The sequence below is a fragment of the Grampus griseus genome, assembly GCF_964374135.1.
Source record: "Grampus griseus genome assembly, chromosome: 6".
NCBI lineage: Eukaryota > Metazoa > Chordata > Mammalia > Artiodactyla > Delphinidae > Grampus > Grampus griseus.
In genome coordinates, this window is record NC_139000.1 from 83,593,212 (window position 1) to 83,619,764 (window position 26,553).

At 45.0% G+C, this 26,553-nt stretch overlaps 1 protein-coding gene across 2 annotated transcripts in view; it reads right to left on the minus strand.

Moving 5' to 3' along the window:
• Window positions 1-19,436, minus strand: part of GOLM1 (golgi membrane protein 1) — a 54,586-nt gene extending 35,150 nt beyond the window's left edge. For both annotated transcript variants that reach the window (XM_082656822.1, XM_082656823.1), the window contains exons 1-3: window positions 19,325-19,436; window positions 8,874-9,023; window positions 6,933-7,112 (exon numbers count right to left, since the gene is read on the minus strand). In XM_082656822.1, the coding sequence (XP_082512948.1) occupies window positions 6,933-7,112; window positions 8,874-9,002 (309 nt within the window). In that variant the 5' untranslated portion in view covers window positions 9,003-9,023; window positions 19,325-19,436. The remainder of the gene's footprint in view (window positions 1-6,932; window positions 7,113-8,873; window positions 9,024-19,324) is intronic.
• Between the last annotated feature and the right edge of the window lie 7,117 nt (window positions 19,437-26,553).

Below are 26,553 nucleotides of genomic sequence, written 5' to 3' on the forward strand. Positions count from 1 at the left end.
TGTAGCCCCAAATTCACGTCCACCCGGAACCTGCGAATGAACCTGTTCACAACCTCATTTAGAAACAGGGTCTGTGCAGATGTAAGCTGTGGTGAAGTCACGGGGGTGGGCCCCGAATCAGCATGACTAAAGAGAAGAGGTGAAGGTACAGAAACACAGAGGGAAGATAGAGGCAGAGACTGGAGTGAGGCACCTGCAGGTCAAGGAATGTCAGAAACCGCCAGCAAACACCAGAATCTACTACAAGAGCCAAGGAAGGGTCCTCCCCTAGAGGCTTTGAGGCAGCATGGTCCTGCTGATACCCTGATGTTGGACTTGCAGCCTCCAGAACCATGAAACAAACTTCCGTTTTAAGCCATCCAGTTCGTGGCATTTGTCCTGGCAGCCCTGGGAAACTCCTGAATTGCTTGCTCCCTCTCCGTTTGTTGGTATCGTCGCCCTGTGAACCCAGCCTCCATGCTTCGAGGAAGCCGCCAGCCACATGGAAAAGCCACGTGTAGGGTCCCTGACTGCCAGACACACGAGTGAGGAACCCTCAGGCAACTCCACCCCAAGCCTTCAAAGCACCCCAGGGACTTCCCTGGTGGCGCAGTGGATAAGACTCCGGGCTCCCAATGCAGGGGGCCCGGGTTCAATCCCTGGTCAGGGAACTAGATCCCACGTGCATGTCGCAACTAAGAGATTGCATGCCACAACTAAGAACCCGCCTTCCGCAACTAAGACCCGGTGCAACCAAATAAATAAATAAATATTAAAAAAAAAAAAAAAAAAGGCACCCCAGACTGTGGAGCGTGGAGTAGAGACAAGTTGTTCCCTCTGGCCCTCCCAAAGTGCAGATTATGAGCAAAATCAACGTCTGTCATGGTTTTAAACCACTGTGTTTGGGGGCAATTTGTTATCCAATAGTAAATAACAGGACAACACATGTATGTATAATCCTGTTGACCTGACTCACACGCAGATCTTCACATTCAAAACATGGGCACCATGCCAATTAGATGCCAAGGGAGTCTACAAAAGTTCCCTTCAGCAAACATTTAGGAAGAATCCTCTTATCTGGAATCATACCCTTGCCTTCCTTCCTAAGGGAGGCTCACCTCAATACCCCTAAGATAACAATGCAGAATACACCAAGAGTTTCTGGGTCTTTTTAAATGACGTGTGAAAACCAGGTGTGTTCAAACACGTTTATCATTTAAAGAACCCACTTGATCTACAATCTTCACGGCACACTACATTTAAAAAGCTTGAATGCAACCATAATTTATAAAAGCTTGAGTGTAATGTGTATGTTTTAAAAGGGGGTGGAAGGTTCCCAGTGGTTAACCTCTGAGTGCTGGAATTACAGGTGATTTTGATTTTCTTTTTATATTTTCAAAATTGTCTACAACAACATTTTGATAATTAAGAAAAGGACAACTTTTTGACATTTACTTAAGCCTGACTCATACACAATCATTTTTTGTTTTAAAACAAAGCTGAATATCCCTACTTATATATAACTCAGGAAATGAGCTTCCACCCAGTTAACTTGCATAATAGCATTTATGCAAACGGTCTCAACCACACCTATTTATGCAACAGACAGGAATGCAGAAAAGAAAGAAAATGAAAATGACAGTTCAATCTCCAAGAATCATCTGAAGTCTCATTTGAAGTGTTTACCATCAAGCAATCAGTCTGTGAGATTTGGTTCAAATTATCAAGACAGAGAACCTGACTGATCAGCTGCTGCCCTAGCAATGGGTGCACTTCACTGTACCAGGCTTCTCCCTGCATCCAATGGGCTGTGGCTGGTGAAAAAGGAACAGGCCAGGAAGGTGCAGAAAGAAAAAGACAACAACAGCAGGACCACATTTGGTGAGCAAGGCGGAAAGAGCTAATAAAAATGTAATAATATATATGTACAACTTCTGTTCCAGCAATTCAACTTTTTTTTTTTTTTGGTGGTACGCGGGCCTCTCACTGTTGTGGCCTCTCCCGTTGCGGAGCACAGGCTCCGGACGCGCAGGATCAGCGGCCATGGCTCACGGGCCCAGCCACTCCACGGCATGTGGGATCTTCCCGGACCGGGGCAAGAACCCGTGGTGCCCTGCATCGGCAGGCGGACTCTCAACCACTGTGCCACCAGGGAAGCCCGACTTCATTCTTTTTTACGGCTGAATAGTATTCCACTGTATGTATACACCACATCTTCATTATCCATTCATCTACTGATGGGCACTTAGGTTGCTTCCATATCTTGACTATTGTGAATAATGCTGCAATGAACACAGGGGTGCATATATCTTTTCAAATCAGTGTTTTTGTTTTCTTAGGATAAATGCCCAGGAGTGGAACTGCTGGATCATATGGTAGTTCTATTTTTAATTTTTTTGAGGAAGCTCCATACTGTTCTCCATGGTGGCTGCACCAATTTACATTCCCACCAACAGTGCAAGAGGGTTCCCTTTTCTCCACCTCCTTGCCAACACCTGTTATTTGTTGTCTTATTGATAATTGCCATTTTGACAGGTGTGAGGTGATATTTCACTGTGGTTTTGATTTCCATTTCCCTGATGATTAGTGATGTTGAGCACCTTTTCATGTGCCTGTTGGCCATCTGTATGTCTTCCTTGAAAAAAACAGTCTATTCAGATCCTCCGCCCATTTTTTACTCGGGTTCTTTGTTTTTCTGATGTTGAGTTGTATGAGTTCTCTGCATATTTTAGATACTAACACCTATCAGATACATAGTTTGCAAATATCTTTTCCCATTCATCTGGCAGCCTTTGGTCTTGTTGATAATTTCCTTTGCTGTGCAAAAGCTTTTTTAGTTTGAGACAGCCCCATGTGTTTAGTTTTACTTTTGGTCTGTCTCTACTGTCCAAACCTGTGCTGTCCAATACATGGCTATCTAATTTTAAATTAGTTAAAATTAAATAAAATTCAAAATTCAGTTCCGTAGTCCCACTAGCTACATTTTAGGTATTCAACAGCTACATGGGGCCAGCTGCTACCGTACCACAGAGCAAAAAAAAGGAACATTTCCACCGTCACAGGGAATTGTTAGACAGTGTTGACCAGAACGAGGCATAAATTTCATTACCACACTGTCCCTGATAGGTTCGGCTTTCAAGCTTCTACCCAGCCCCCAACTTGGGGACTTTTATGCCCATGCAGAGTAGCAATGCCAGCCTGAGGTAGGGATGCTGGCCAAGGTTGGAACGCCCTAGGTCACGTGAGATTTGCACCCATACGTGCTAGCAAGCCAGCTCCTCCCACAGCTGAGAATCACTATTAGTCCACCAGTAGGGTCTTTAAAATTCTGAAAAAGAGCCTCATTCCAATTCAAAGCACGAGTGCTAACTTCCTAAGATTAAAAAAAATAGATAACACAGAGTCATGTACTGGGGGTGACAGACCAGCCCAACTTCTCTGGGGACTTCCCAGCCAGATTGAAACAATCAGGTTATTTTTTGCCTCAGAATTTGGAATTGGGGACAGAGGAGAGCTAGCGGGAATAACAGTAGTCTTTCGAAGCAAGGAAACAGAAAAGTGATCCCATCGCCCAGCTTTAACAACTATCAACTCAGGCCAACCTGGTTTCTTCTGTGGCCACACCCAGGCCCCCTGCGTGAATTAGGTGATGGAGAGCTCTGGAGAGTCCCCCTGCGGCCCAGCGACGCGGGGTCTACACAGAGCAGAAGGAGGCCAGGGGCAGAGATGGAGGCCCCGCTGGCGGCCACCCAGGCTCTAGGTCACATCCTAGGTGACAGGTACTAACTCCCTTTGGACCTCAGATCCCTCCCTGTACGATGAGCACCAACTGCATGAGGCTACTGAGAGGAAGACAGGAGACAGTTCCTGTGTAATGCGGAACGTAACCCTGGCTCGGCAGAGATTTGCAAAACACGCGCTCTGGTCGCTGGTGTGACAGCTGTTGTTGGTGCTCTTCGCACGGCTCAACTGCACTGTTCGCGCTTGGCTCTAACAGACACCCCAGCACCTCCTTCATCTCTTCTGAAAGCCAAGACAATCTGTTTTCATGGTTTTAATTTAGAAGAAAAAAGAAGAGTCCATACCAAAAAAAAATAATAATAATAATATTATCACTCCAGATGCTGTGGTTTACTACTACCTCTACCCCTATGCTATCACCATTACTACCACGACGACTAGTTGTAATAATACTAGCTACCGCGTTTTGGGCTTCTGCTCCATGTCAGGCACTGTGATAAAGCCTTCACAAATATTACACTGAATCACTGCAGCCACCCTGCAAAAGGGATTCTGTTGTTATTTCCACTTGGTGGCTGAGAAAACAGGTCCAGGGAACTTAACTGACTTGCCTGAAATCATACAGTTAAGGAAAACAAGGATTCGAACCCAGGGCTGCCTGGCCGGAAGCCCCATGCCATTCACCCTCACCCCAAACTACGGCAAAAATCCTCCTGGAGCTAAGAAACGAGCCCCCATCCCCACCCCCAAAATGAAAAGAACTTTGTATCACATCTCCTATAAAAGCTTAAAACTCCAAATGAAAGGACTCTCACCCTTTCCCAGCGGCTATTTGACTGTCTCTCAAATGTGTACTTTACCTTCTATACTGGGGCTCCTCGACTTTCAATATCCACTGTTAGATGTTTACTGTGACTACAAGAGCCTCCCTCCCCTTGGATGCTCAAACAGTTCTTGAACTTGGGGGTGGGGCAGGAGTGCTAAGATCCCGCATTATGTCCCCTATTTTAAAAAGAAACCGTAAAACTGAAGTGTTCAGAAGTGAGGTGTAACAGTCACCTGGTTTCTGGCTGGGAGATGTTCCCTCTCATTTCCTCCTACAGAGGCAGATGCTTTTAGGAAACAGTCGGTCAATCACATTTCAAAGAATTCCGAGTCTGAAGGCTTATCCCCACCAAAGCTTACACTCAATAAGCCAGCATTTCTGTATCTAGGGCTTGCCTGTGGTGATGAAGCTTCATTGACTGTGTTACTATGAATTCGCTAGAACAAATGGCTCTGGGCAGCGCAGTCTCTGAGGACTCCGCCCATACGATACGGGAAGCCCGGCTGCCTGCAACCTGTTTTACAGGACTCTGGAGCCTCTCGGCGTACCAAGGCCAAGGCAGAAGGTCCCATGAGCAGAAATTACCCTGCAGTCGCTCTTGCTTCTCCCCACCCCAAACAGGCACCCACACTTTGTGCCATGCACAAAAATATCCAGAAGCATGGAGGAGTATGAAAAGAGAGATTAGTCATTCCCAGAATTTTGGATTTCACGAGCCAGTAAAATTTCAGAGGCATTTGGGAGACTGATGAGGTTAAGAAAACAAGGACAGTTAAAAGCAATAACCAAACACCACATGCAGACATGAACAGCCCTTCTATCTTCTATCACTACCATTTCAAAAAAAAAAAAGTTAAAAACAAAATGTAGAAGGCCAGAGAATCAGAGTATCAACAAAAGACAATTCTTCCTACAGAAAAAAGAGTCAAATTTTCAGGTAATGACACACATACACACAGGGGTGGAGAGGCAGGCAGACAGGTACACAAAACATCCTCCTTTTTCCTCCCTCCCTGCAGATGGGAAAACCTTGCTCTGGCTGGTCCCAGACCTTGGCACATACGGTCCTTCCCACCTTGCCCTGTCCAGCCCAGGCCCAATGGGGCAAGGCTGCTGGTCTCTGCTGGGTCCCCTTTCCCAGCCCAACACTCCCCAGGTCCCATCACAGGCCTCCTTCCTAACTGGGCAGAGGGCCAGAGTGCCAGAGACCTTCTCGGTACGTCCTGCAAATCCCAGATGGACTTTCTGCCCACTCTATCCCTTGAGAATAAACTCTGCAGCCTCCCAAAGCGTGCTTCAGGAGGTTAAGCATGTGTACACACTGTGAGAAATGGCAAGGTCCCATTCTATTCAGCTAAGGGGATTTCAGGAGCACAAATAGTGTCACCCACACATGAGAAAAAGGGAGACCTTTCCTATAGGAAAGCACTTTATTATAAAGTTATAGGGAGCACTTTCCTATAACAGCATTAAAACTGGAACAGTTCCCAAGGAAGGAATACACATTTGTGACTATGAGAAAGTACTCCGCAAATAAAAAAAAAAAAAAGCACTTCTCACCTTTTAAACCAGTTACATAGGAAAAGTCTGAGGCCCTATCTAGAAATGATTCATTATCTGGTAACTAGTAGCACTTTACACAGATCTGGCTCTCACTAATCCGTGTGCCTCTCTCTGTGAAATGTTTGATTTATTGGAAGGAGGTCATATCCTGAGATCCATTATCTTGAATGTGGACCTGGTTTTAGTAGGAAATAGTCATGAGTTTGATGCACTTTAGAAAGGAAGGTATTAGTGACTCACACCATTATACAATTTAACAAACAGGAAAATGGAGTCACACAGTCCCAAGAAAACCAGAAAAAGCAAGACACATAAAGCTTAGATACGCTCACTAATGGGAAGCCCCTTTTTTAATCTGTGCAGGATCTGGTATTTTTTAAGTTTAAAAACCAGCACTCTTGGGTCCCCTACTTTCTTTGTTAGTATATATTAGGAGGTCTACATCTCCTCTCACTGTGAGATACTCAAGGGCACAAATGCTATTCCTCTGTGAGATACAAGCATCCGGCACAGGCCTGGCACAGAGTAGGTACTTAACGCATACTTGTAGAAAGTAAGGAAAAAAGGTAACAGGAGGATGAACGTGCTGCTCAGACAGTTCTTTTGCATTTCTCCCATTTATCAGCACTGCAAAAGTTTTTCCAACAAACCCACCCAGGGCCTAATGGCGATATGAGGAGACATCCAAAGCTTGATCAAGAGGCTCATTCCACGCAACTACACCACATACACACACAGCGGCTTATGCTCCCATTGAGGAGAATTCGACAGGGTATAAATGGTACTTAGAACAGAATTAAGAGGAAAACCAAGCAGGTCTTGCCTTTTCATCCTGGTATAACTTGTTGACGCTCTCCATTTGAAAGTTGTGGCTGGACTGAATTTTGTCCAGCTGTTCCCGCTGCTTTTCCAGCTCCCCCTGGAACTCGTTCTTTTTCATCTCCACGGCCCCTCGCTCTGCTGCCGCCCTGCGGACCCTGCCTTCCAGCTCCACGATGCGCGTCTGCAAGGACATTGTATTTGTTATGATGATCTGCAATCATGATCACTGAAGTTACTACTATGACTCCCTGAAGGCTCCGATGATGGTTACCATTTTTTAGCAGTATTTTTATTTTTTGGTTGTGGCTCGAAGCATGTGGGATCTTAGTTCCCCAACCAGGGATCGAACCCACACCCCATGCATTTGGAAGCGAGACGTCTTAACCACTGGACTGCCAGGGAAGTCCCAGCAGTATTTTTAAATTAAGTATGTACTTTTTAGACATAACACTATTGAACACTTAACAGACTACCATATAGTGTAAATATAACTCTTTATGCACTGGGAAAACAAAAACTCACATGACTTGTTTTATTGTGCTATTGGCTTTATTGTGGCAGTCTGGAACTGAATTCGGGATATTGCCAAGGTCTGCCTGTACATAAAATGGCTTATGCTTTACCTGGAGTGAGCTGGTGCTCAAATATTTAGTTCCTTTTCCTCACTAACAGAGCATTTAAGCACTCTTTATAAGACACAATCTCTGAAAACAGATTCAATTCTCTGCACACCAAGACTCCATCTGCCCAGAGAACAGGGGTCCAGCGGAAGCTCAGACAAAAGCACTGCAACCGGGGGGAGGTAAGCATGAGAGGAGGACAAAACACCCCTAGGGGATGGATTTCCACAGCTAAGAACTCAAGCTCTGCCATCAGAAAGACTGGGTTGGCATCCCAGCTCCCCTCGCCCTTAACCTCTCCGAGTCTTAGTTTGCCCACCTGTGAAATGGGGAACATAAAATCCCAACCCGAGAGAGTCTGTGTACAAAAGAAGGCAATGTATGCAATATATCCTTAAAGAAAAATTACTCTGACGCTTGCTAAAATGATAAGGAAAACTTGACTCAAGGCTACTGCAACAGGGGTCATGACTGTTGCAGTCGGGAGAGAAACTGTTCTCGACTCTGAGCCCAGCAAGGACAGCAGAGGATTTATAGCCAACGAGCAGAGTGAGGGGGTCAGTGGGTGGAAAAGCACTAAGAGGGTGGGGAGATTCTTGCTAAACTGGCCTAACAGGAGTCTTGCTAAAGGCAGGCCCAGGGCTAGACATCAAAGATAAGGGATGAGGACCTTGCTGAGGTATCAGGGGTGGAGGGACGAGTTAGAGGGATTCTTTGCTAAGCCTGGGCTGGGCAGGCCAAAAACAGGATGGGGGACCAAGATGGAGGCCTAGTCACGAAGCGGGCTCCTCAGAGGCTGACTAAACTGTGGTCAATGAGAGTCTCTGTCACTGCTCAGCGCTGCCTGACCCACGACGGGCAGCAATGAATGGGAAAGATAAAGTTATTATTATCAGTAAATGATGCCGATAAAGATTGGTACCTCTAAAAATGTATTTCTCAGGCCCGTTCTCCACGTGCATTACCAACACCACTCTTAGATTCTGACTGTGGACTGGAGGACCAGAACGGGCTGTGGGCAGGGTACTTAACGTAAGTTGTCTTCCCAGAACCAGCCCAAAAGGCTTGACTGAAAATTGTTAACTCACAGGAAAAGCAGAGGCATGTCCTGGCAGCAATCCTAAGAAGTCACAAGGGGGTCCTCTCCCACCCAAGAGCAGAGCTGGCGTGCCGTCAGGCCGGGGGCTGGGTGGGGGGACATGCAGAGCCCTGCAGCGAGCATCACAGCATGCAACACCTTAGGTGGTGATAAACAGCAAACCCCTCGGACCCCACCGCCCAGCCGCTTTAAATACTCTGTGACATCCACACAAACAGAACACCTGGAGATCCACGCTCCGGGAGCTCGCAATCCAGTAGTTGAAGCCCAGGACAATGATACAGGCCACCAGGGCAGCCAGCACGAGGGGCGGCGACTTCATGCTCCGACGCCCGTTTCCCAATCCCATCATCTCACAGACCAGGCTGAGAATCTGCCAAATAAAAACAAACACACAGGCCTCAGTACCAGGATTACCACGCCCCAGGCATGCCACAGGCGTCATCACAACCAACACGAAGGTGTCCTGCCCCGAAACACGGGCTGGCGGCGTCTTCTCCTTGAAATGCAAAGCTGTCGGTGGAGGAGACCGTGTTAAGTAGCCCACCCAGAGCCAGTGGTGTGTGCCCTGGGCAGTGTGGCCAGACCCCTGGGACAGGCTTGTGGGAGCAAGCACCGTCCTAGAAACCCATCACACACAGGCTCAACACCTCAGGCAGGTAACAATTTCTCTTACACTTCAGTTTTCTTGTCTATAATTATAGTTCCTACCTCCCAGTACAATCTGAGAAATCATCATCTCTTTAAGCAGCAATAGCAAATAATAGTGCTTCTACATCACACTAGAAAGACTCCATTTCTCATAATTCTCCAAAGTCTTTTTGATCTGATTCCTAACCAGGGAGGGTTTTTTACCCTGTGACAGAATTGCCAAAGATACCCAGTTAAAGTGTTTCCTGAGCAAAGCCGGAAAGCCTTCTAGAAGTGTGTGAAGCCAGGACCGGAGGTGCCCTGCCTGCAGCAGAAACAGGCATTTATACTCTGCTTCCTTTGAACACTGTTCTCTCTCCCTTTGAAGCCGTATCTGTGCAGCACAGCCGAGTTAGGAGAAGACTTCAAGGGCTGCAGGGAGCATGGAGCTTCTTAAAAGGAACACAAATACAGCTGAGAAGAAAGGAGCTATGTTTCACTCACGGGCCTCAACCCCAAGCCAGGTCTGGCTGGATCCTGGCCCTGGTCAGCAAGGACAAGGCAAACTGAACCAGATCAAAGGTCCTTATCAGAGGGAGGGCAGCACACACAATAAACAGTCTCCCTCAGAACAGATATGCTTTTATGCCAGGTGTGGCCAGCAATGGAGGAAGAGGAAAAGGAGGTGAGGGAGGAGGGGGAAGGGAGACTACCAGGGACTCAGCTTTGAGGTGAAGTTCCTGCAGGTGAGAACACAGAAGAGCTGACAAAGCTGGCTCTCCCCCATGGTACCTGTAGCTAAGTGTGTCCCTGGGAGACATCCTCTCTCTGAATGAGCAATCTAGTTGAATCACCTAAAACAAAGCACCCCCAGAATTCCCATGAATTGAGGGTTGAGTCCAGCCTCCAATGGCTGATGGCTTCTTCACCAGCTTCTGGTCTCTCGGGACAAAAGAGGGAAAAAAGTTTTAAATTCAACTGACAGTTGATATCAGCAAACATTGTACATACTAACAGAGACTAATGCTCAGAAATAGTAAAGTTCTAGGAAATTTTATAGATCTGCTAAAAATGTCTCTACTGCCTCATCCTGTTTGATTTTGATCACAAATTTTTTTTTTTTTTTTTTACTCATTAACTTTTTAAAATGTAAGAAGACAAATACAATTGGGGAGAAAAATCACACGAAGTGTAAAATTAAAAGTCCTCCTCTTCCCACTCCACTGGCTGTATCCCTCTATTCCAGCTGCTCTTAACCCTCAGAGAGCATCAGAATCGCCTGGGACGCTTCTTAAATTACGAACAACTGGGCCCACTCCTCCTTTCTCTGTAAAATTTTTTGCCCATAATTTTTGGTTGGTGGTGGTGTTTTTAAAATAACCTAATCTTATCACTCTTTTCTTTTTATTGCTTCTAGATTTTGCTTATGTTTAGAAAGACATTTCCTACTCTAAGTTTATATATACATTTACCCATATCTCCCCTCAACATATCTATGTTTTCATATTTATATGTAAATGTTTCATCTACTTGGAATTCCTTTTTGATGTAAGGAGTAAGGAAATACAAAGAAAACAACTTTTTTTTTTTTTTTTGTAATGGCTGGCCAGTTCCTTGGGCATCCTTTATGGAATAAACTATTTTTACTTAGTTCTTTGAAAGGCCATCTTTGTCATATGCTTAATTCCCTAAAAATAAACTTTTAGATGGGACACTCGATCTTTTGTTATTCCTGCAGATGTAAGTCAGGGTGGGTATACTTTAGCTCTGAAAACAATATAACTCAACTCTCACTTCAAGGACGTGTACAAATGATCATTTAACATTCTCCTTCCTTTAGCCAGTCAGTAAAAAATTTAATGAGCAACTACTAGGGGACAGGTGCTGTGCTAGCACCAGGAAGCTCAGGGCAGTGTTAAGAGAACAAACTCTGGAAACTGATGGCCAGAGTCGGATCCTGGTTCCACCTCTTCGGAGTCACAGGACCCATCTGTGCCTCACCGTCTTCCTCAGAGAGTTCAAGTGAGTAACAGACGAGTAAAGATATGAGAAGTGCTTAGAACCACAACAGGCACATAGTGTCAATTGCTCGATAAATGCTGACTATCATTATTAGAGATGGAAAGATGAATAACAAATCATTTCCAGATCTGGTCTTTTTCTTGTTCTATAAGAAAAAGGTGATGAATGCTTTCCTTCCTCAATCGTTCTACTTTATAGGAACCAGCCATCTGCATTCTTCCCTTGACTCTGCTGTCAACTGAAGCAGCAGTAACTGTCATCTCCTGGGACTGACTCCGGATACCGCTGCAGCAGTAGGCATCCCAGACCAGGACCACATTATGCAAAAGAGAGATGCCAGGAAGTTGAGTAGTCTCAGAAGCCCGTCACTGTGACCCAGCACTTGGCCAGCCGGACGGTGTGCAGCCACCCAGAGGGATGGTTAGGAGAGCCCTGGACTTCCCAATGGACACAGGGCTGCCCAGGTAAGAAGACGACCACAGCTGTGCCAAAAGGAAGGGAGGGCCTGCAACGTGCCTCACCATGGACTTCCAGGACTGCAGGAACCCTGCTGCTGAAGACAAAGGGACAAACACAGGTGGTAAATGCCAAAGCCTGAGGAAGACTGAGGGCGGGAACTCAGAGCCAGAGTTTACAGCTGTCAAACATTTCAAATGCCTTCCTCTCCTCCACCTTAGAATTTATGTAGACTGCAGGGTGATGGAAGTGGGTGGGAGACAGACTGTGTCAGACAGATTAATAGTTATAATTTAGGCTTCAGAATGTGTTTTGTCTCATATTTGATTACAGTCACCTGACATACTGAAAAAGATTAACCTATATCAGCCGAACTCTGTGAAATTCCAGGTTTCCCTGGAATGAAAGAAAGTGGTGTGTGTCTGCACTAAAAGTTTCTTGGTAAGTTGAAAAAGTCATTAAAAAAAAAAAAAAAACCTGCAGATTCTTTCTACTGGCTTAATTTTAAAAATTCAATCTACTGGTTAAAATTATTGTTTGCTTGTAAGCCAAAAATTTTTATAAGCAAACAGAGACCTCTAATTACTTTTTTCAGAAAAAGAAAAAGCATAAGAAAATGGGCAACCGGCCAAATGCATGAGCCCCTTGAACCTCCTAGTTAAATAATTTTTTCATTTCCTCATTTTCACATAGAGGTTTTAAATCATATAGGCAAATATATGGGAGCAATCAAATCGGATTGGCTTGTTTGACCAATGTCATCACTGCAGAAACAACACACCTTCTCCAAACAGCAGGGGAGCTGCACCTTTATTCCTTTTCAGAAGAACTGGCTTCACCCGGATGGCGGAGGGCCAGAGCCGGAGGTGCCCTGCACGGAGTTCCGAAGTCACCATAGTGAAGCCAACAGACTGGAGGACGCCCCACTCAGCATTTTTTTGGAGGGTTTAGAGATATTCTACTCCGTCCCAAGAATGTCTCCAAGGCAGGGGTTAGCATACCAAGGCCCACAGGCCATTGGTGGCCCGTTTTGTAAATAAGGGTTTGCTGAACACAGCCATGCCCAGCCCTTGAAGTACTGCCCACAGCTGCTTTCTAGCTACAAGGCAGAGTTGAAAAGTTGAGATGGGTTATTACGAAGACTGAAACAGTTAAAGTATTTACTATCTTTCCCTTCCGGAAACTTTGCCAACTCCTGCTCTAAAACATTAGGGTTAAAGGACAAGTCCATTGTATTCTCCTTAAACTGCTTTAAAAACTTACTAGGGGCTTCCCTGGTGGCGCAGTGGTTGAGAATCTGCCTGCTAATGCAGGGGACACGGGTTCGAGCCCTGGTCTGGGAGGATCCCACATGCCGCGGAACAACTAGGCCCGTGAGCCTCAACTACTGAGCCTGCGCGTCTGGAGCTTGTGCTCCGCAACAAGAGAGGCTGCAATAGTGAGAGGCCCCCGCTTGCCACAACTAGACAAGGTCCTCGCGCAGAAACGAAGACCCAACACAGCAAAAATAAATAAATAAATTACTAAACTCCTACCCCCAACATCTTCTTAAAAAAAAAAAAAAAAACTTACTAGGAAGTGCACAGATTCTCCTCCTCTCACTTTCCCAACCTCCAATTTTTCCCCAATTCTAGAAGCTAACAGTTTAGAAAGAAAAACCTTTAATAGCATGGTAAATGTAGTTAATAATACTGTATTGCATATCTGAAAGTTGCTAAGAGAGTAGATCTTAAAAGTTCTCATCACAAGAAAAAAAAATCGTAACTATGTGGTTACAGATGTTAACTAGACTCATCGTGGTGAGCATTTCACAATATATACAAATATTGAATCATTTTGTTGTATGCCTGAAACTAATGCTATGTCAATTATACTCAATAAAATGTTTTAAAAAGAAAAACTAAAAATTAATGTGCATGTTTAGCGCTATGCAGTGAAAATACCAAAAACTGAAGTGAATGAGTGAAAATGAATGAGGAGAACCAAATTCCACTGTGCTTCTTCCAGCACTTGATTTTCTGAAGAAGGGCCACCTTCCCTACAGACACCAAGACTACACGCTGGCAGGCGTTCCCAAATTCCTCCTAGTCTAGTTCAGGAGTTGGCAAACTTCAGCCTAACGGCCGAATCCTGCCAGCCACCTGTTTCTGTACACTGCCTGAAAGCTCAGATTTTAAGTTTTTTAAGTGAAAAAAATCAGAATAATAATATTTCATGACATGAAAAGTACTGAAATATACGAAATTAAAACTTCAGTGTCCCTAAATGAAGTTTTATTGGGATACAACGATGCCCATTCATTTACATATTGTCTATCGCTGTCGGGCTACAAGAAGTGAGTAGCTGTGACATAGCCCACAGGGCCTGCACAACCTAAAATGCCATCTGGCCCTTTACAGAAAAGGTTTGCTGTACCTTTAGACACCTGCTGTAGTTCAGTGGTTCTCAAAGTGTGTTCCCTGGACCAGCAGCATCAGCATCATGTTGGAATGTTAGAAATTTAAATGTTCTGGCCCACCCCAGACCTACCAAGTCAGCGACTTGGGGTCTGTGTTTAAAAGCCCTCCACATGATGCTGATGCAGGTCAAGGTTGAGAACCACTGTCCTCTCCAGAGCTCACTGGACAAGTCTGACAAGTGAATCTTGTTCTGGCTGCACTCATTTATTTTCAAAAAGCAGAAAGACATGTTGGAGGGGGTGTGTTGTTTATCTTTGGAGAAATACTTGTATTTCCCTACTGTTTAAAGGTTGAGTTTGAGTTTTTTCCTCCCAGCTCTTTCATGGCCTTTGGCCTTCCATTTTACTCTACTATTTTCTCACACCTCCCATCTGCAGTTGCAAACATTGTCCCTAAACCTATCTACTACTGTGTGCCCTAGAGAAATAAGGTTTCTTTTTACCTCCCTAAGAGGTAAACAGTAACCCCAAATGGACTCCATTTAAAGAAACTTCGTCGAGGGTCTTTTCTCCCTTTGGCCATCTCAAAGTCACTGTTCACCTGTGGATAAAGGTACCTCTTCTTTAATCAGAATGAAGTGATCACTAATTCCAGAGCAACATGGCTTCTACAGGACCTCCCTCACTGATACAGAAAACACAGAGGAAAGATAAGGAATCATCTATCTGCTACACAGATATAAATGACAGAGAGCATTTTGATGGGCTAGACCCTCCAGTTCTGACAGCACTGATATCAGAGAAATAGTTAAAAAAATTTTTTCTAAATCAATCATTAGTATATTAAAATTCTGTCCAAGAATTCACCAAGGCAATACTTTAAAAACTGGTAATAGCGAATGAGCCATCTTGAAGTTCCAGCCCAACTGGGCCTCAAAAGACTGCAGCCCAGTCAACCCACAGAATCAGGAGCAATAATAAAATGATGGTTTTAAGCTTGGAGATGATTTGTTACAGAGCAACAGATGATCAAAATACAAACTGTTACATGAAAAAAGTTACAAAATAGTAATTATCATATCCTACTTTTGTTGAAAAAATTTTAAAAATAAACTCAATAAATCAATATATTTTTCTACCATAGAAAATGTATAGCAAATGTTTATAAGGAAGGATATATACAAGTTGTAGTAAGGGAGCAGAATGTATAGAGGAATGAAGCTTTCATTTTTTTGCTTTATACCTTTTTTTTTCCCTCAATGAGCGTATCTTTAATACAAAAGCCAAACAGTAACAATAAAAAATTGAGATGTTAGGAAGACATATAATGGTAACATTAGCAAGTTTTGAAGCTGTATTTGTAGCATTCCCAGATTAAATCACAGTATTTTACAGCTTCTTCTAAAACAAAACAATGACAACATATATATGTATTACGAAGTAGAGAAATACACTGAACTCACTCAAATACATTCCAAGGCTCCCTTCTGCGCTGGACCCCACCACCAGGGACACTAAGAAGACCCAGGTCCCTGTCTTGAGCCTGGGCAGGTAACTGAGAGGAGATGCAGGGCAGCGTGAGGACCCATTTCTGACTTGCTGACGGGGCAGTTCCTCTTCTCCTCCCAACCTCCTGGGCTCATCTGTAAAGGGATAACCTTGGAGTCTGTCTTCTAAGGCTGGTGTGAAAATTAAATGAGGGCATTTACTTGCCACCAAGTAAATACTTAACTGAAAGGAACTGCTGTGGTATTGAGAGTGTGGCTAAAGTGAGAGAACCAACTGTCTACCAGCAGGGTGCATGCATCCCAGAAGGTATAAAAGATGCTCCACCTGGCTGGGGAAAAAATCCTAGAAGTTACATTTATTTTTATCCAAAAAGTAGAATAGCAACTATGTTTTAGCAATATAAATATTACATATAACAAGTTAAATATATTATGTATATACTAATTATTTTACACTATGTTACACCGTACTAATTATACTACCATGAAATACTAATAGTGCTAATAAAAGCAGCAACTGACTGACTGCAACCTCACAAAGACCCTCTGTCGAGGGTCACCTGTCACCAGCCCTCTGAGATGCCTGAAGCACTCCTTTGACTTTGGCAAGCGCACAGTGAGGTAGATGGACAAATTATAACTAAACTAAACCCCACAGAGGATATGAATAGCTTTAAGATTCCTACCGAAAGCACAAATTAAAGCTACACTAATAAACGCAAGCAGAGGTGAACACTAGCCCAAGACTGGGAACACACTTCCCGCCCTGAGTCAGCTTCACCTGAGCCACATCACAAAGTAAAAACAATGATGATGTACTCAGATCTGACAAGAACCAGGCCAAAAATACTCAAAATTCAAGGAGTATATGAAAAAGGGTTTTACCTCCACTGTGATTAACAGTGAATCCATCCCTAAGTGTACACTGAACCTTGAGATACAAGAAAACGATGACGGCAGCACATGTATATAATTTATAATTAAGTAACAAACACACATAAGAGGAGTGCTAAAAATTGGTCTTAATTGAGATATAATTGACATATTACACTGTATTCGTTTTAGGTGTTAAAATTTTTTTACTAACAAGAATGAGCAAAAAAGCTTGGAAACCACAGCAAACTACAATATACATCACTATAAGCATATTATATAGTATTTTTACATATATATTTTTCCTGTCAGGCACTAATTAATGTTCAAAACCTTAGTTAGAGGAAGTTCTATTAATGCAGCCTTGAAGGAAAATAAGATCAAAATGTTGTAAAAATCTGAGAAGGTATGCATTTTTTTCCTGAAAATGGGGGAAATTTCTTTGTGAAGCAAAGTAGTCTCTCTGGGAATTTTGGAAATAATCCTTAAACTTCAAGCCAAGTCTCTCTTTCAGTGTAATTTCATCAGTAACTTGAAAAAGTCTAGAAAAGAAAATAACCACAATTTAGGACCATCTTGGGGGAGCAAGTGAAATCACATTCACACTTTGTTAAGGCGAACGCCAAGAGCATATCAAGACCGTTCCTTTTACTCCTGTGAATTTTTAGAAAATAATTTTAACCAAGTTTTTTTTTTTAAACAAAAAAAAGTGCTTTTTTTCCTTATCCCAATTACAGATGTTACTTCCCATTCCCCAGGTCATTAAAAAAGAAATTAATCTTTTTCTAAGGCACCTTATTTTTTTCTAAAGAAAAATAAAAACAACAATAATACAACTGAATTAAAGCCCCAGGCACAGGGCCTCATCCCTGTTCCTGCCTCCCCCTCTCCCGGCCACCCCAAGCCTGTTTAGAAGCAGGGCTGGTCTTCAGGAACCACACTACCTTCAAGCTCCCTTTCACTAAACCGCCCGTGATGGGATCCTGTTCCCCACGCAGCACAGCTGGCTTGAAGCGACAGGCCACCTTCTAACTCTTCCCGGCAGAGGCAGTTTCCCCAGGCTCTGCCTGGCTATCCTTTGTGCTTCAGATGCAGAAAGCCAGCTTGCAACATTCACAGGATCTTCAGCACAGTCAGCAGTTCCCTCCCTGCTGGGAAGGTGGCCACATAAATGGACTGAAGGTAGCCCTGGGCCTAACATGGTCAACAATCCTCACTGCTGTTTCAGCCGCACCCCTCAAAAAAACTATATAAATGCAAAATCTTTTCATTCCCCCATCAATAACTGGACCTAGGGCCAGCAATTAGAAAGCAGACGGCATCCTTAGCTCCTAATGGCAACGTCCCCAAAATCTGACACCCCCCCCCACCAGCATCCCTTCCTCTCTCATCGTTGGTCTTTCATTTTTGAGAAAAAAAAAAAAAAAACAAAAAAACAAAAAAAAAAGTGGTATCTTCACAGGAGAACAAAATATGTCTTGAAGAGTTAACCTGTTTTCTTTAAACATCCTATGAACTCAGTGTTTTCACCACTGGCCCCTTAAAACTTGAATTCTGACCTAAGAACAGCAAGCCTTAGCAAGTTACTGGTTTCTATTTACAAATAAAGTAAAACTATTCTTCACGATAGCATGAGCTTGGCTTAATCTTCTCTAACACAAGTAGAAGGAGCTAGGGATGCCCTAGGAGACCCACAAGGACCAACAAGAGATTCCACTTCTCATGTCTCACGCTACAAAAAATTCAGAAATACTAAAACTGCCAAATTTGAGTCAATCTCATGGCCATGAGTCAAACAGAGTCACTCTAGAGCTGTTAAATATTTAAGCAGGCTACTGGACATCTTACTCTGCTCCTAGGAATGTCCCTCCATATTTGCCTAATTTAGGGCAACTGGGCCTTGAAGACCACAAACCAGACAAAAGAAATCTCAAAACCGTGAAAGCCATACGAGTCTGGTTTTGCAAATTTGTAAACGGGATATCTTAAGCACCATTACTTGCCGAATACAATGATTCTTAAATTCCGCTAAAAAGAACACTCATCAAAATAGGCATTTTGCCTGTTTTGTTTTACCAAAAAACAATCATTAAGAATACTAAATAGGGTGTGACATATAAAGAGTATGGAAACCCAGGAGACTATTCCTACAGCAGAACAAAAGTTCTGTGGATCCTCCACGCCGCCAAAGATGGGAAATACTGGTACAGGAGGGAACCCGGAGCATCCCTGAGACGGGCTTCAGAGGAGCTCTGGCGGCTCGCAGAACGAGAACCCGGCGTCAAGCTCCCGGTCACCTGCCAGGACGCGACCGCTGCCAACTTGGGCACCGCGGCGGCCCGAGCGCGCGCGGGGCTGAGGGGGAAGAGATGAGCGGCGCGGCCAGCCCGCCCTCCCCGCGTGCCAATCACGCCCGCACGGCAGGCACTAGCGCGACTTTGGAGAATGCTCGCTTTTGACTTTGGATGCCGACGCGCGTGACACAGCTAACAACAAAAAGAAAGGCCCTGCATCGCCCCAGACCAGCCTCCGCAGGGGAGCCCAAGCCGGGAGACGGAACCCGGCGGGTCAGGGCGGCCCCGGGAAGGAGGCTCCGGCGCGGGGAGGCGCGGGGCCGGCCCCGAGCCGACTCCGGTAAAAGGCTGAGGCCCGGGCACAAGCCGGGGGGTGTTTCCGGGACCCGGCGCGGGGTCTCTGGGCGCGGGCCCGGGGCCGAGGAGGGACAAGGAGAAGCAAGGCGGCCAGTGCGGCCGAAGGGCGCGCCGAGCACGCGCGCCGCCCACTCACCTCCTGCAGCGGCTCCGGTGGCCGCTCGGTGCTGCGAGGCCCGGCTCCCAGGCCGCCCGGGCCGCTCTCCCACCGCCGCCGGCCTCACGCTCCCGCCCGCTCCGCGCCCCGCGCAGCCTCCAACGCCGCCGCGTCTCCGGCCTCCGCAGCTGCGAGTCCCCGCCCCCGGGCAGCGCCGGCGGCGCGGTGAGGAGGCGGCCTCGCGAGCGCGAGGAGGCGAGGCCGTGGCCGCGCCCGGACACCCGTCCCCACAGCGCGCGCGCCCTGGCCCGCGGCCGACCTGCGACTGGAGCCGGGAAGCCCCCGTCGCGCCCCCTCCCCTCCGCCAGCAGCCCCTCCCCTCCCCACTGCGGCTCCCGGCGCGCCTTCTGGTCGAGGCTCAGAGAGCCGAGCAGAGCGGTCCAGAGGCTTTCGGAGGAGGCGCGTAAAGGTGGGACGCGGCGGCGGAGATAAGGGGTCCGGGGAGACGGGGCCCCGGGGAGACGGGCCCCGGGGAGACACGCCCCCCAGCACCCCCGCCCCCGCCCCGAGGGAATTTCCCGGAACCCAGAGCTGACCACACCCAGCGCCACACTCCTGGTCACACTCACGTCTCCTCAGTAGTCCTTTTTCTTCCACCAGCCCTTCGCAGTTGGTCCTAATCTCCCCACAGCTGTTATCTCTCACCGCTAATTTGTCGGGTTGCGACCCTGGGACGGCGTGCAACAGAAAACGAAGATTCCTGGGCGTTGCGCAAGCGGGATTCTCTAGGACTTCCTAAGGATGGGGCTTGGGAATTTGAATTTTAAACAGCGCCCAGGTGGCCTTCGGGCACATGGAAGTTTGAGAAGCACTGATGAGCCACACCTGCCTGAGAAGATGCCACAAAACTAGCAACCTATAGGATAACCATACTAGGAAATTGTAAAGCAGTGGTTCTTAACCGTGACGGCATTGGCCAGACATTGGAATTCTCTGGGAGCTTTTAGAGTATTCAGAGACCACGGTCCCACCTCTGGAGTTCTGAGCCCGAACATTGGTATTTTTGTTTTAAAGCTTCCCAGATAGTTGTAACATGTGGCCAGGATTGAGAACAGTTTTCCTAGAACCATCTCTTTTTAAACCTACCTGGCTCTGGTGTCTGGGGAAAGAGTCCCTTGGCTCGCCCCTCCCAAACCCCAACACCAAAAAACAAGCAGAAACACACGCAAACTCCTGAGGGAACACTCACAGCCAAAACTGTTTTCAACCAGAACAGACTCCCCTTCAAACAGGTGACCAAGATGTCTTACTACCACCTGAGCATGGATCTCGTTAACTGCAGGAAAAGTATCTTCATGAGCTGACAATAATGACCCCTTTAGAGTGATATTCGAGTATATTCCAAAAAGATGTTTTCATTACCCATTGTTAGACTGCCACCTGGTCAGACTAAGTGTTCAAAAGCTGAGCGTGTGTTGGCTGTCAGCCCTGGCTTTTCCATAGACTTGACTTGTATCCCTTGGCTCTGACCTTCTCCCCACCTTCAGACACGGAAACTTCCCTTATTGCTCCTTTTGGCTCTCGTAGCAATGTTTTGCCTTCTTAGACTGTGGACCATAACTTCCACCTCATTTGCCTCTTAAGTATGTTCCCATTAGTGTCTGTGATTTATCAACAGCTAATTAGTCAGTGACTAAGCCAGTGATTCTTAAACACTTTATAGAAGAGGTCCATATGTCTAGGTACTAGGGAAGCTGGCTGAGTTAACTACATCTTTATTGAGGGGGGAATCAGTCCTTTCCAAGTTTCATAAGAATCTTTATGACAAAATTTGGAATTTTTAAGATGTAGTTCTTAAAGTTCTTTTAAGATGCAATATTTATATATGCAGTGTTGCATATGTAAATTTGGGTTTACATTTCTTATAAAGTTCTCTTCTGTCTCCTCAAGGCTTCTCACCCAGAACGTTTAACCTAATCACTTTATGGCCCTAAAAATTCAACTGGATAGATTTTGATTAAACAATGTGCAAGGGGCTGTGGTGGTTGGTTGCAGCAGGCCCCCAGGTTTTGTCTGTTCAGCATTCTTTCCCTCACTAGGTAATAGCACCTGATTTTCATACAGGAACCTACCTCCTACTCTCCAAGGAATACAGCCTTGGTCAGACTGTCAATCAAAGTGATGGCCTCTCCAGCTCAAGGGATAGACTGTTGTATTAGTTTTCTATTTGCTACCCTAACAAATTATCACAAACCTAGAGTTAAAACAACAGAGTTCTGTTGGTCAAAAATCTCACTGGGCTAAAACCAAGGTGTCCGTAGGGCTGCATTCCGTTCTGGAAGCTCTCGAGAAGTTCCATTTCACTGCCTTTTCCAGCTTCTAGAGGCTGCTGGCATTCCTCAGCCCATAACCCCCTTCCTTCATGTTCCAAACCAGCAATCTTCAAAATCAGTAACATCTTTCTAATCCTGCTTCCAATAGTCACATCTCTCAGATCCACCTGGAAAAGTTTCTTCACTTCTAAGGATGCTTGTGATTACATTGGTCCCACCCCAATAATCCAAGATAATCTCTGGAGCTCAAGGTCCTTAATTTACTCACATCTGCAAAGTCCCTTTTGCCACTTAAGGTAACGTTTACAGGTTTCGGGGATTAAGACACGAACATCTTGGACTTCCCTGGTGGCACAGTGGGTAAGAATCCACCTGCCAATGCCGGGGACACGGGTTCAAGCCCTGGTCCGGGAAGATCCCATATGCCGCGGGGCAACTAAGTCCGTGTGCCACAACTACTGAGCCTGTGCTCTAGAGCCTGCGAGCCACAACTATTGAGCCCGTGCACCACAACAAGAGAAGCCACCGCAATGAGAAGCCCACACACCGCAACAAAGAGTAGCCCCTGCTCGCCACATCTAGAGAAAGCCCGCACACAGCAACGAAGACCCAATGCAGCCCAAAATAAGTAAATAAATAAATAAATAAATAAATAAAAGAAAGCCCAACAAATAAGTAAATAAAGAAAAGAAAAGAAAAAAAAAGACATGAACATCTTGAGGGACCATTATTCTGCCTACTACAGACCCCTACTCTCAGCTGATCCATTACACTCTATTTCTGGGATGAGCAAAGTGATGACCCAAGAACTAAAAAAGATCATTGGGCACTTATCTCAGTGATGGCACCCGTCATTTTTGGCATGTAGATCTGTGGGGCTGGTTCCCGTGCTTCCCAAATGGACTTTTCCGTTTATCCTGCAATACTGAGACTTTCCCCATAGGTAGAACTTGCTAGAAATAAATGTAATACATAGTAGAACAACGATACAGAATCAATCAGAGTTTTTGGTTGCAAACAACAGAAACAGCCTTTGTAACTCTTAAGGAAAAAAAGGAATTGATTGGACAAATGTCAGGTTCTCAGAGAGTCAATGGTGAGAATCCATGAAATCATACTGATTGATTTTCAATTTGGAAAACCTAGATGCTGCAGAGGGCTAGGCAGCAGAAATCACTGCAAAAGTGACACAGCAGATAGGGTGAGTATAGTATATATGCCACACTGCTGTATCACTGGACCTCCAACTGACCCACTTGTTTGCAACACTTGCTCAAGATACAGAGGGAGCTGTCCAGAGGAAGCTTCCAGTTGGAGGACTTTGATTCTATGCCCATCTCCCAGACTAGCAGGGACAGCTCTGGTTTCTGTAGCTGTATGTGGCCACTAATTCCACAAAAGGAGATTGAGGTGCCTATAGAAAGAGGAGGCAAATAACTAGCAAATGCCCCCCACGAATATCCTAAGAGAAATTCAAAGAGCTGTGGAGGAGGCAGAAGTCATGTCTATTTAGGAAAATCAGGAGAGACTGAACAGAAAATGGGTATAGGACAGGGCTGTCCTTATAGAAATAGAATTCAAGCCACATATATAATTTAAAAATTTCCAGTAACTGCATTAAAAAAGTAAAAAGAAAAAAAAAGTAAAAAGAAACAAGTGAAAATAATGTAAATGTATTTTATTTAACCCACTATATCTAATATATCAGTGGTCCCCAACCTTTTTGGCACCAGGGACCGGTTTCGGGGAAGACAATTTTTCCATGGACTGGGGGGGTGGGGATGGTTTCCGGATGATTCAAGCACATTACATTTATTGTGCACTTTAGTTCTATTATTACTACATTGTAATATATAATGAAATAATTATACAACTCACCATAATGCTGACAGGAGGCAGAGCTCAGGTGGTAATGCGAGTGATGGGGAGCGGCTGTAAATACAGATGAAGCTTTGCTGGCTCGCCCGCCACTCACCTCCTGCTGTGCAGCCCAGTTCCTAACAGGACACAGACCGGTATTGGTCCATGGCCTGGGGTTTGGGGACCCCTGTAATATATTATCATTTCAACATGTTATTAATAAAATACAAATGGGACATTTTACATGCAATAAAATATTTAACAGAAAAAAAGTACACTGCTTCAGGTTTTTTTTTTTAATTAAATTAAATTAAAAATTCATTTCCTTCTTGGTACCAGCCACATTTCAAATGCTCAATAGCCACATGTGGCTAGTGGCTATAACATTAAATTACAAAGGTGTAGAAGGATGGTGTATCCGCTTGGATCTAATCTAGAGAGAGAGAAAACACACAGTAATTTAAACAGGGTAAGTTTAAATACAAAGAATCATTAACATAGCAGCAGATTGGACTCATGAGCGTCTGGCTAGTAAAAAGCAAAGAGAACTGTGAAGAATATAGGAACGGAAGGTAGTCTGAGCAGCTGCTGCCCCATGGGGCTGAGGTAGAGCATCTGAGAAAGCTGCCTCTCTATCCACAGGCTATAGGAATAAGACTGAGACCTCCATGGACAGGGCTTGTGGCTCCCTGAGTGGCAGAGAAGTTGCTGTGGCATCAGCAGAACTTGCTGAAAATCTGCCCTCCAGAACTTTCCAGAAATCACCTTCTAAGCTGCCCAGGAAAGCTGTTCATGGGTTGGTTTCTCACGGGAGGCGCTCTCTTACAAAACTGCTCCAGGTGCCTGGAGAAGCTGCTGGTTGCTGCCGGCCACCATGGCGCTGCAGAGCTGGGCGCTGGGGAAGCCGCGTGCGCGGCAGGAGCTCAGCACAGGCCTGGAAGTGTGGAGAAATACACCAGCATGGTGACAGGCCTAGAAAGAGAAAAGCGTGAAGCAGAACAGCAAGGGGACTAGTTCGGATTGGGGAGTCATTATAGATGGGAGGGTAAGATAGAAATGCAGTAAGATGGAAAGGTAGACCCAAGGGTCTACCTCAGACTCAACAAACCATTCTCTACAATATTGTAATTTTCCCCAAATACCACTTTGGTCACATCACCCCTCTCTTAATAACTTTCCATGGCTTTTCCGTGCCTATATAGAATTTAGCGTCCTAGACTCTCTGTCCAAACTTCCTCAAGCCAGGCCACTCTCCTGTGCTCCCCACAGACCAGCTTTGCTCTGCTATTCTGCCTAGAAGGTCCCCCTTCCCCCTTCCTTTCCTCACAACTCAGCCCAAAAGTCCCAGTCAGAGCCAACTCCCGTAGTACCCACCACAGTCTGCCCACAATGTGAAATCGGTAAAGTTCCCAAGGGGAGGGACTGCCCTTTGTTAGCGTGGTTTCCTCCCTGGTACTTACACAGTAGGTGCTAGATAAATACTCCAGACTAGACTACAAGCTCCTGTGGGCAGCACAGTGCCCAGGACATTGGAGGCTCTCTCCAGGTATTAAATACATGAAATCAGTGGAATGGAATAGAATAGAAAGTCCTTGTCGTAAACCTCTTGCTGTGTGTGCTTTGTAGCGTCCGTTTTTTCCCTTCCTCAGGTACGTATTTCTTACTGACTTTTCAATCCTAAATGCCTGTGGTAAACAGAGCAGTTATCCCCAAAGATTTATTTCACTGTCCTAATCCCAATAATCTGTGAATATTACTCCATATGGCAAAAGATGTGATTAAATAAAGATCTTGAGAGGAGGAGCTTATCCTGGATTATCCATCTGGGCCTGAAATGCAGTCACAGGTGTCCTTATAAGAGAAAGGCAGAGGGAGTTATGGACAGAAGAGAGATGGAAGCTATGTGACCACAGAGGCAGAGATTGGACCGATGTGGCCACAAGCCAAGGAATGCCTGGAGCCCCCAGAAACTGGAAGAGGTAAGCAATGGATTCCTCCCTAGAGCCTTTGGAGAGAGCACAACTGTACTTTCACTACCATGTCAGGATAAAACCTCTGTTGTTGTAAGCCACCCAGTTTTGCTAATTTGTTATGGCAGCCACCGGAAATTAACACAATGTCCAATTCCAGGGGTTGTAGTGATTGATTCACACATGGGCACATGACCCAGTTCATGCATTGAGACTCTGTAACAGGACATTTGCTGGAGCTGCTGGGAAAGGGAAGCTCTTTTTGCCACTAAGGCAACCCATACTAGGAAAAGATAAGCCTAGAGCTGTTTGGGGCCTCCACGTGGAGACATCAGCCTAACACGTTGAAAAAGACAGAGACAAAATCTAGTGTTGCTATCATTTGATCTTCTGTATCCAGCCATATCCGAAGCCAGTCCTATCCCTGGACTTTCAATTATATCAACCAATTAATTCCTCATTTTACTTAAGCCAGTATGAGCTGGATTTCTGTCACACGCAAGAATTCTAACTCATAGAGTCTTTTCGTTACCTGCATAGGGTTGTCAGATATATATGAATTGTAGGTAAACAACAAATAAATTTTTAGTGTAAGTGTATCCCAAACATTGCATGGGTCTGATACCATATGTGTATATATTGCTATTTAACTGAAATTCAAATTTAACTTGGCATCCTGTTTTCTCGGTTTTGGGGGTTTTTGTCTTTTGCCAAGTCTGGCAATCCTATGTTGAAAGAAGGTTTTTTATTGATCATCTGAAACCTTTGAAAGGCCAGTTGTTATAGTACAAAGGAAGATAGACATAATCTTTATTCTAAGTAGATACCTCATAATTTTAGGCATTTGAATGTCTGTCTTCAGTCTCTTGTATTGATTGGGGCTGTAAAAGAATGTGATTATAGCCTCATAATGTCACGAACCTTCATATGATTTGAAGTTGAGAAGGACACATTATCAGGTTTTAATAGCCTGAGCAATACTGAGCAAAGCAGTAGAAAGGTGCCTGGATGTGTTGAGACACCTACAACAAAGATGTAAAAATAAATAAATAAATAAAAGAAACTAGTATTTTAGAAACAAAACAAACCAAAAACAAACAAACAA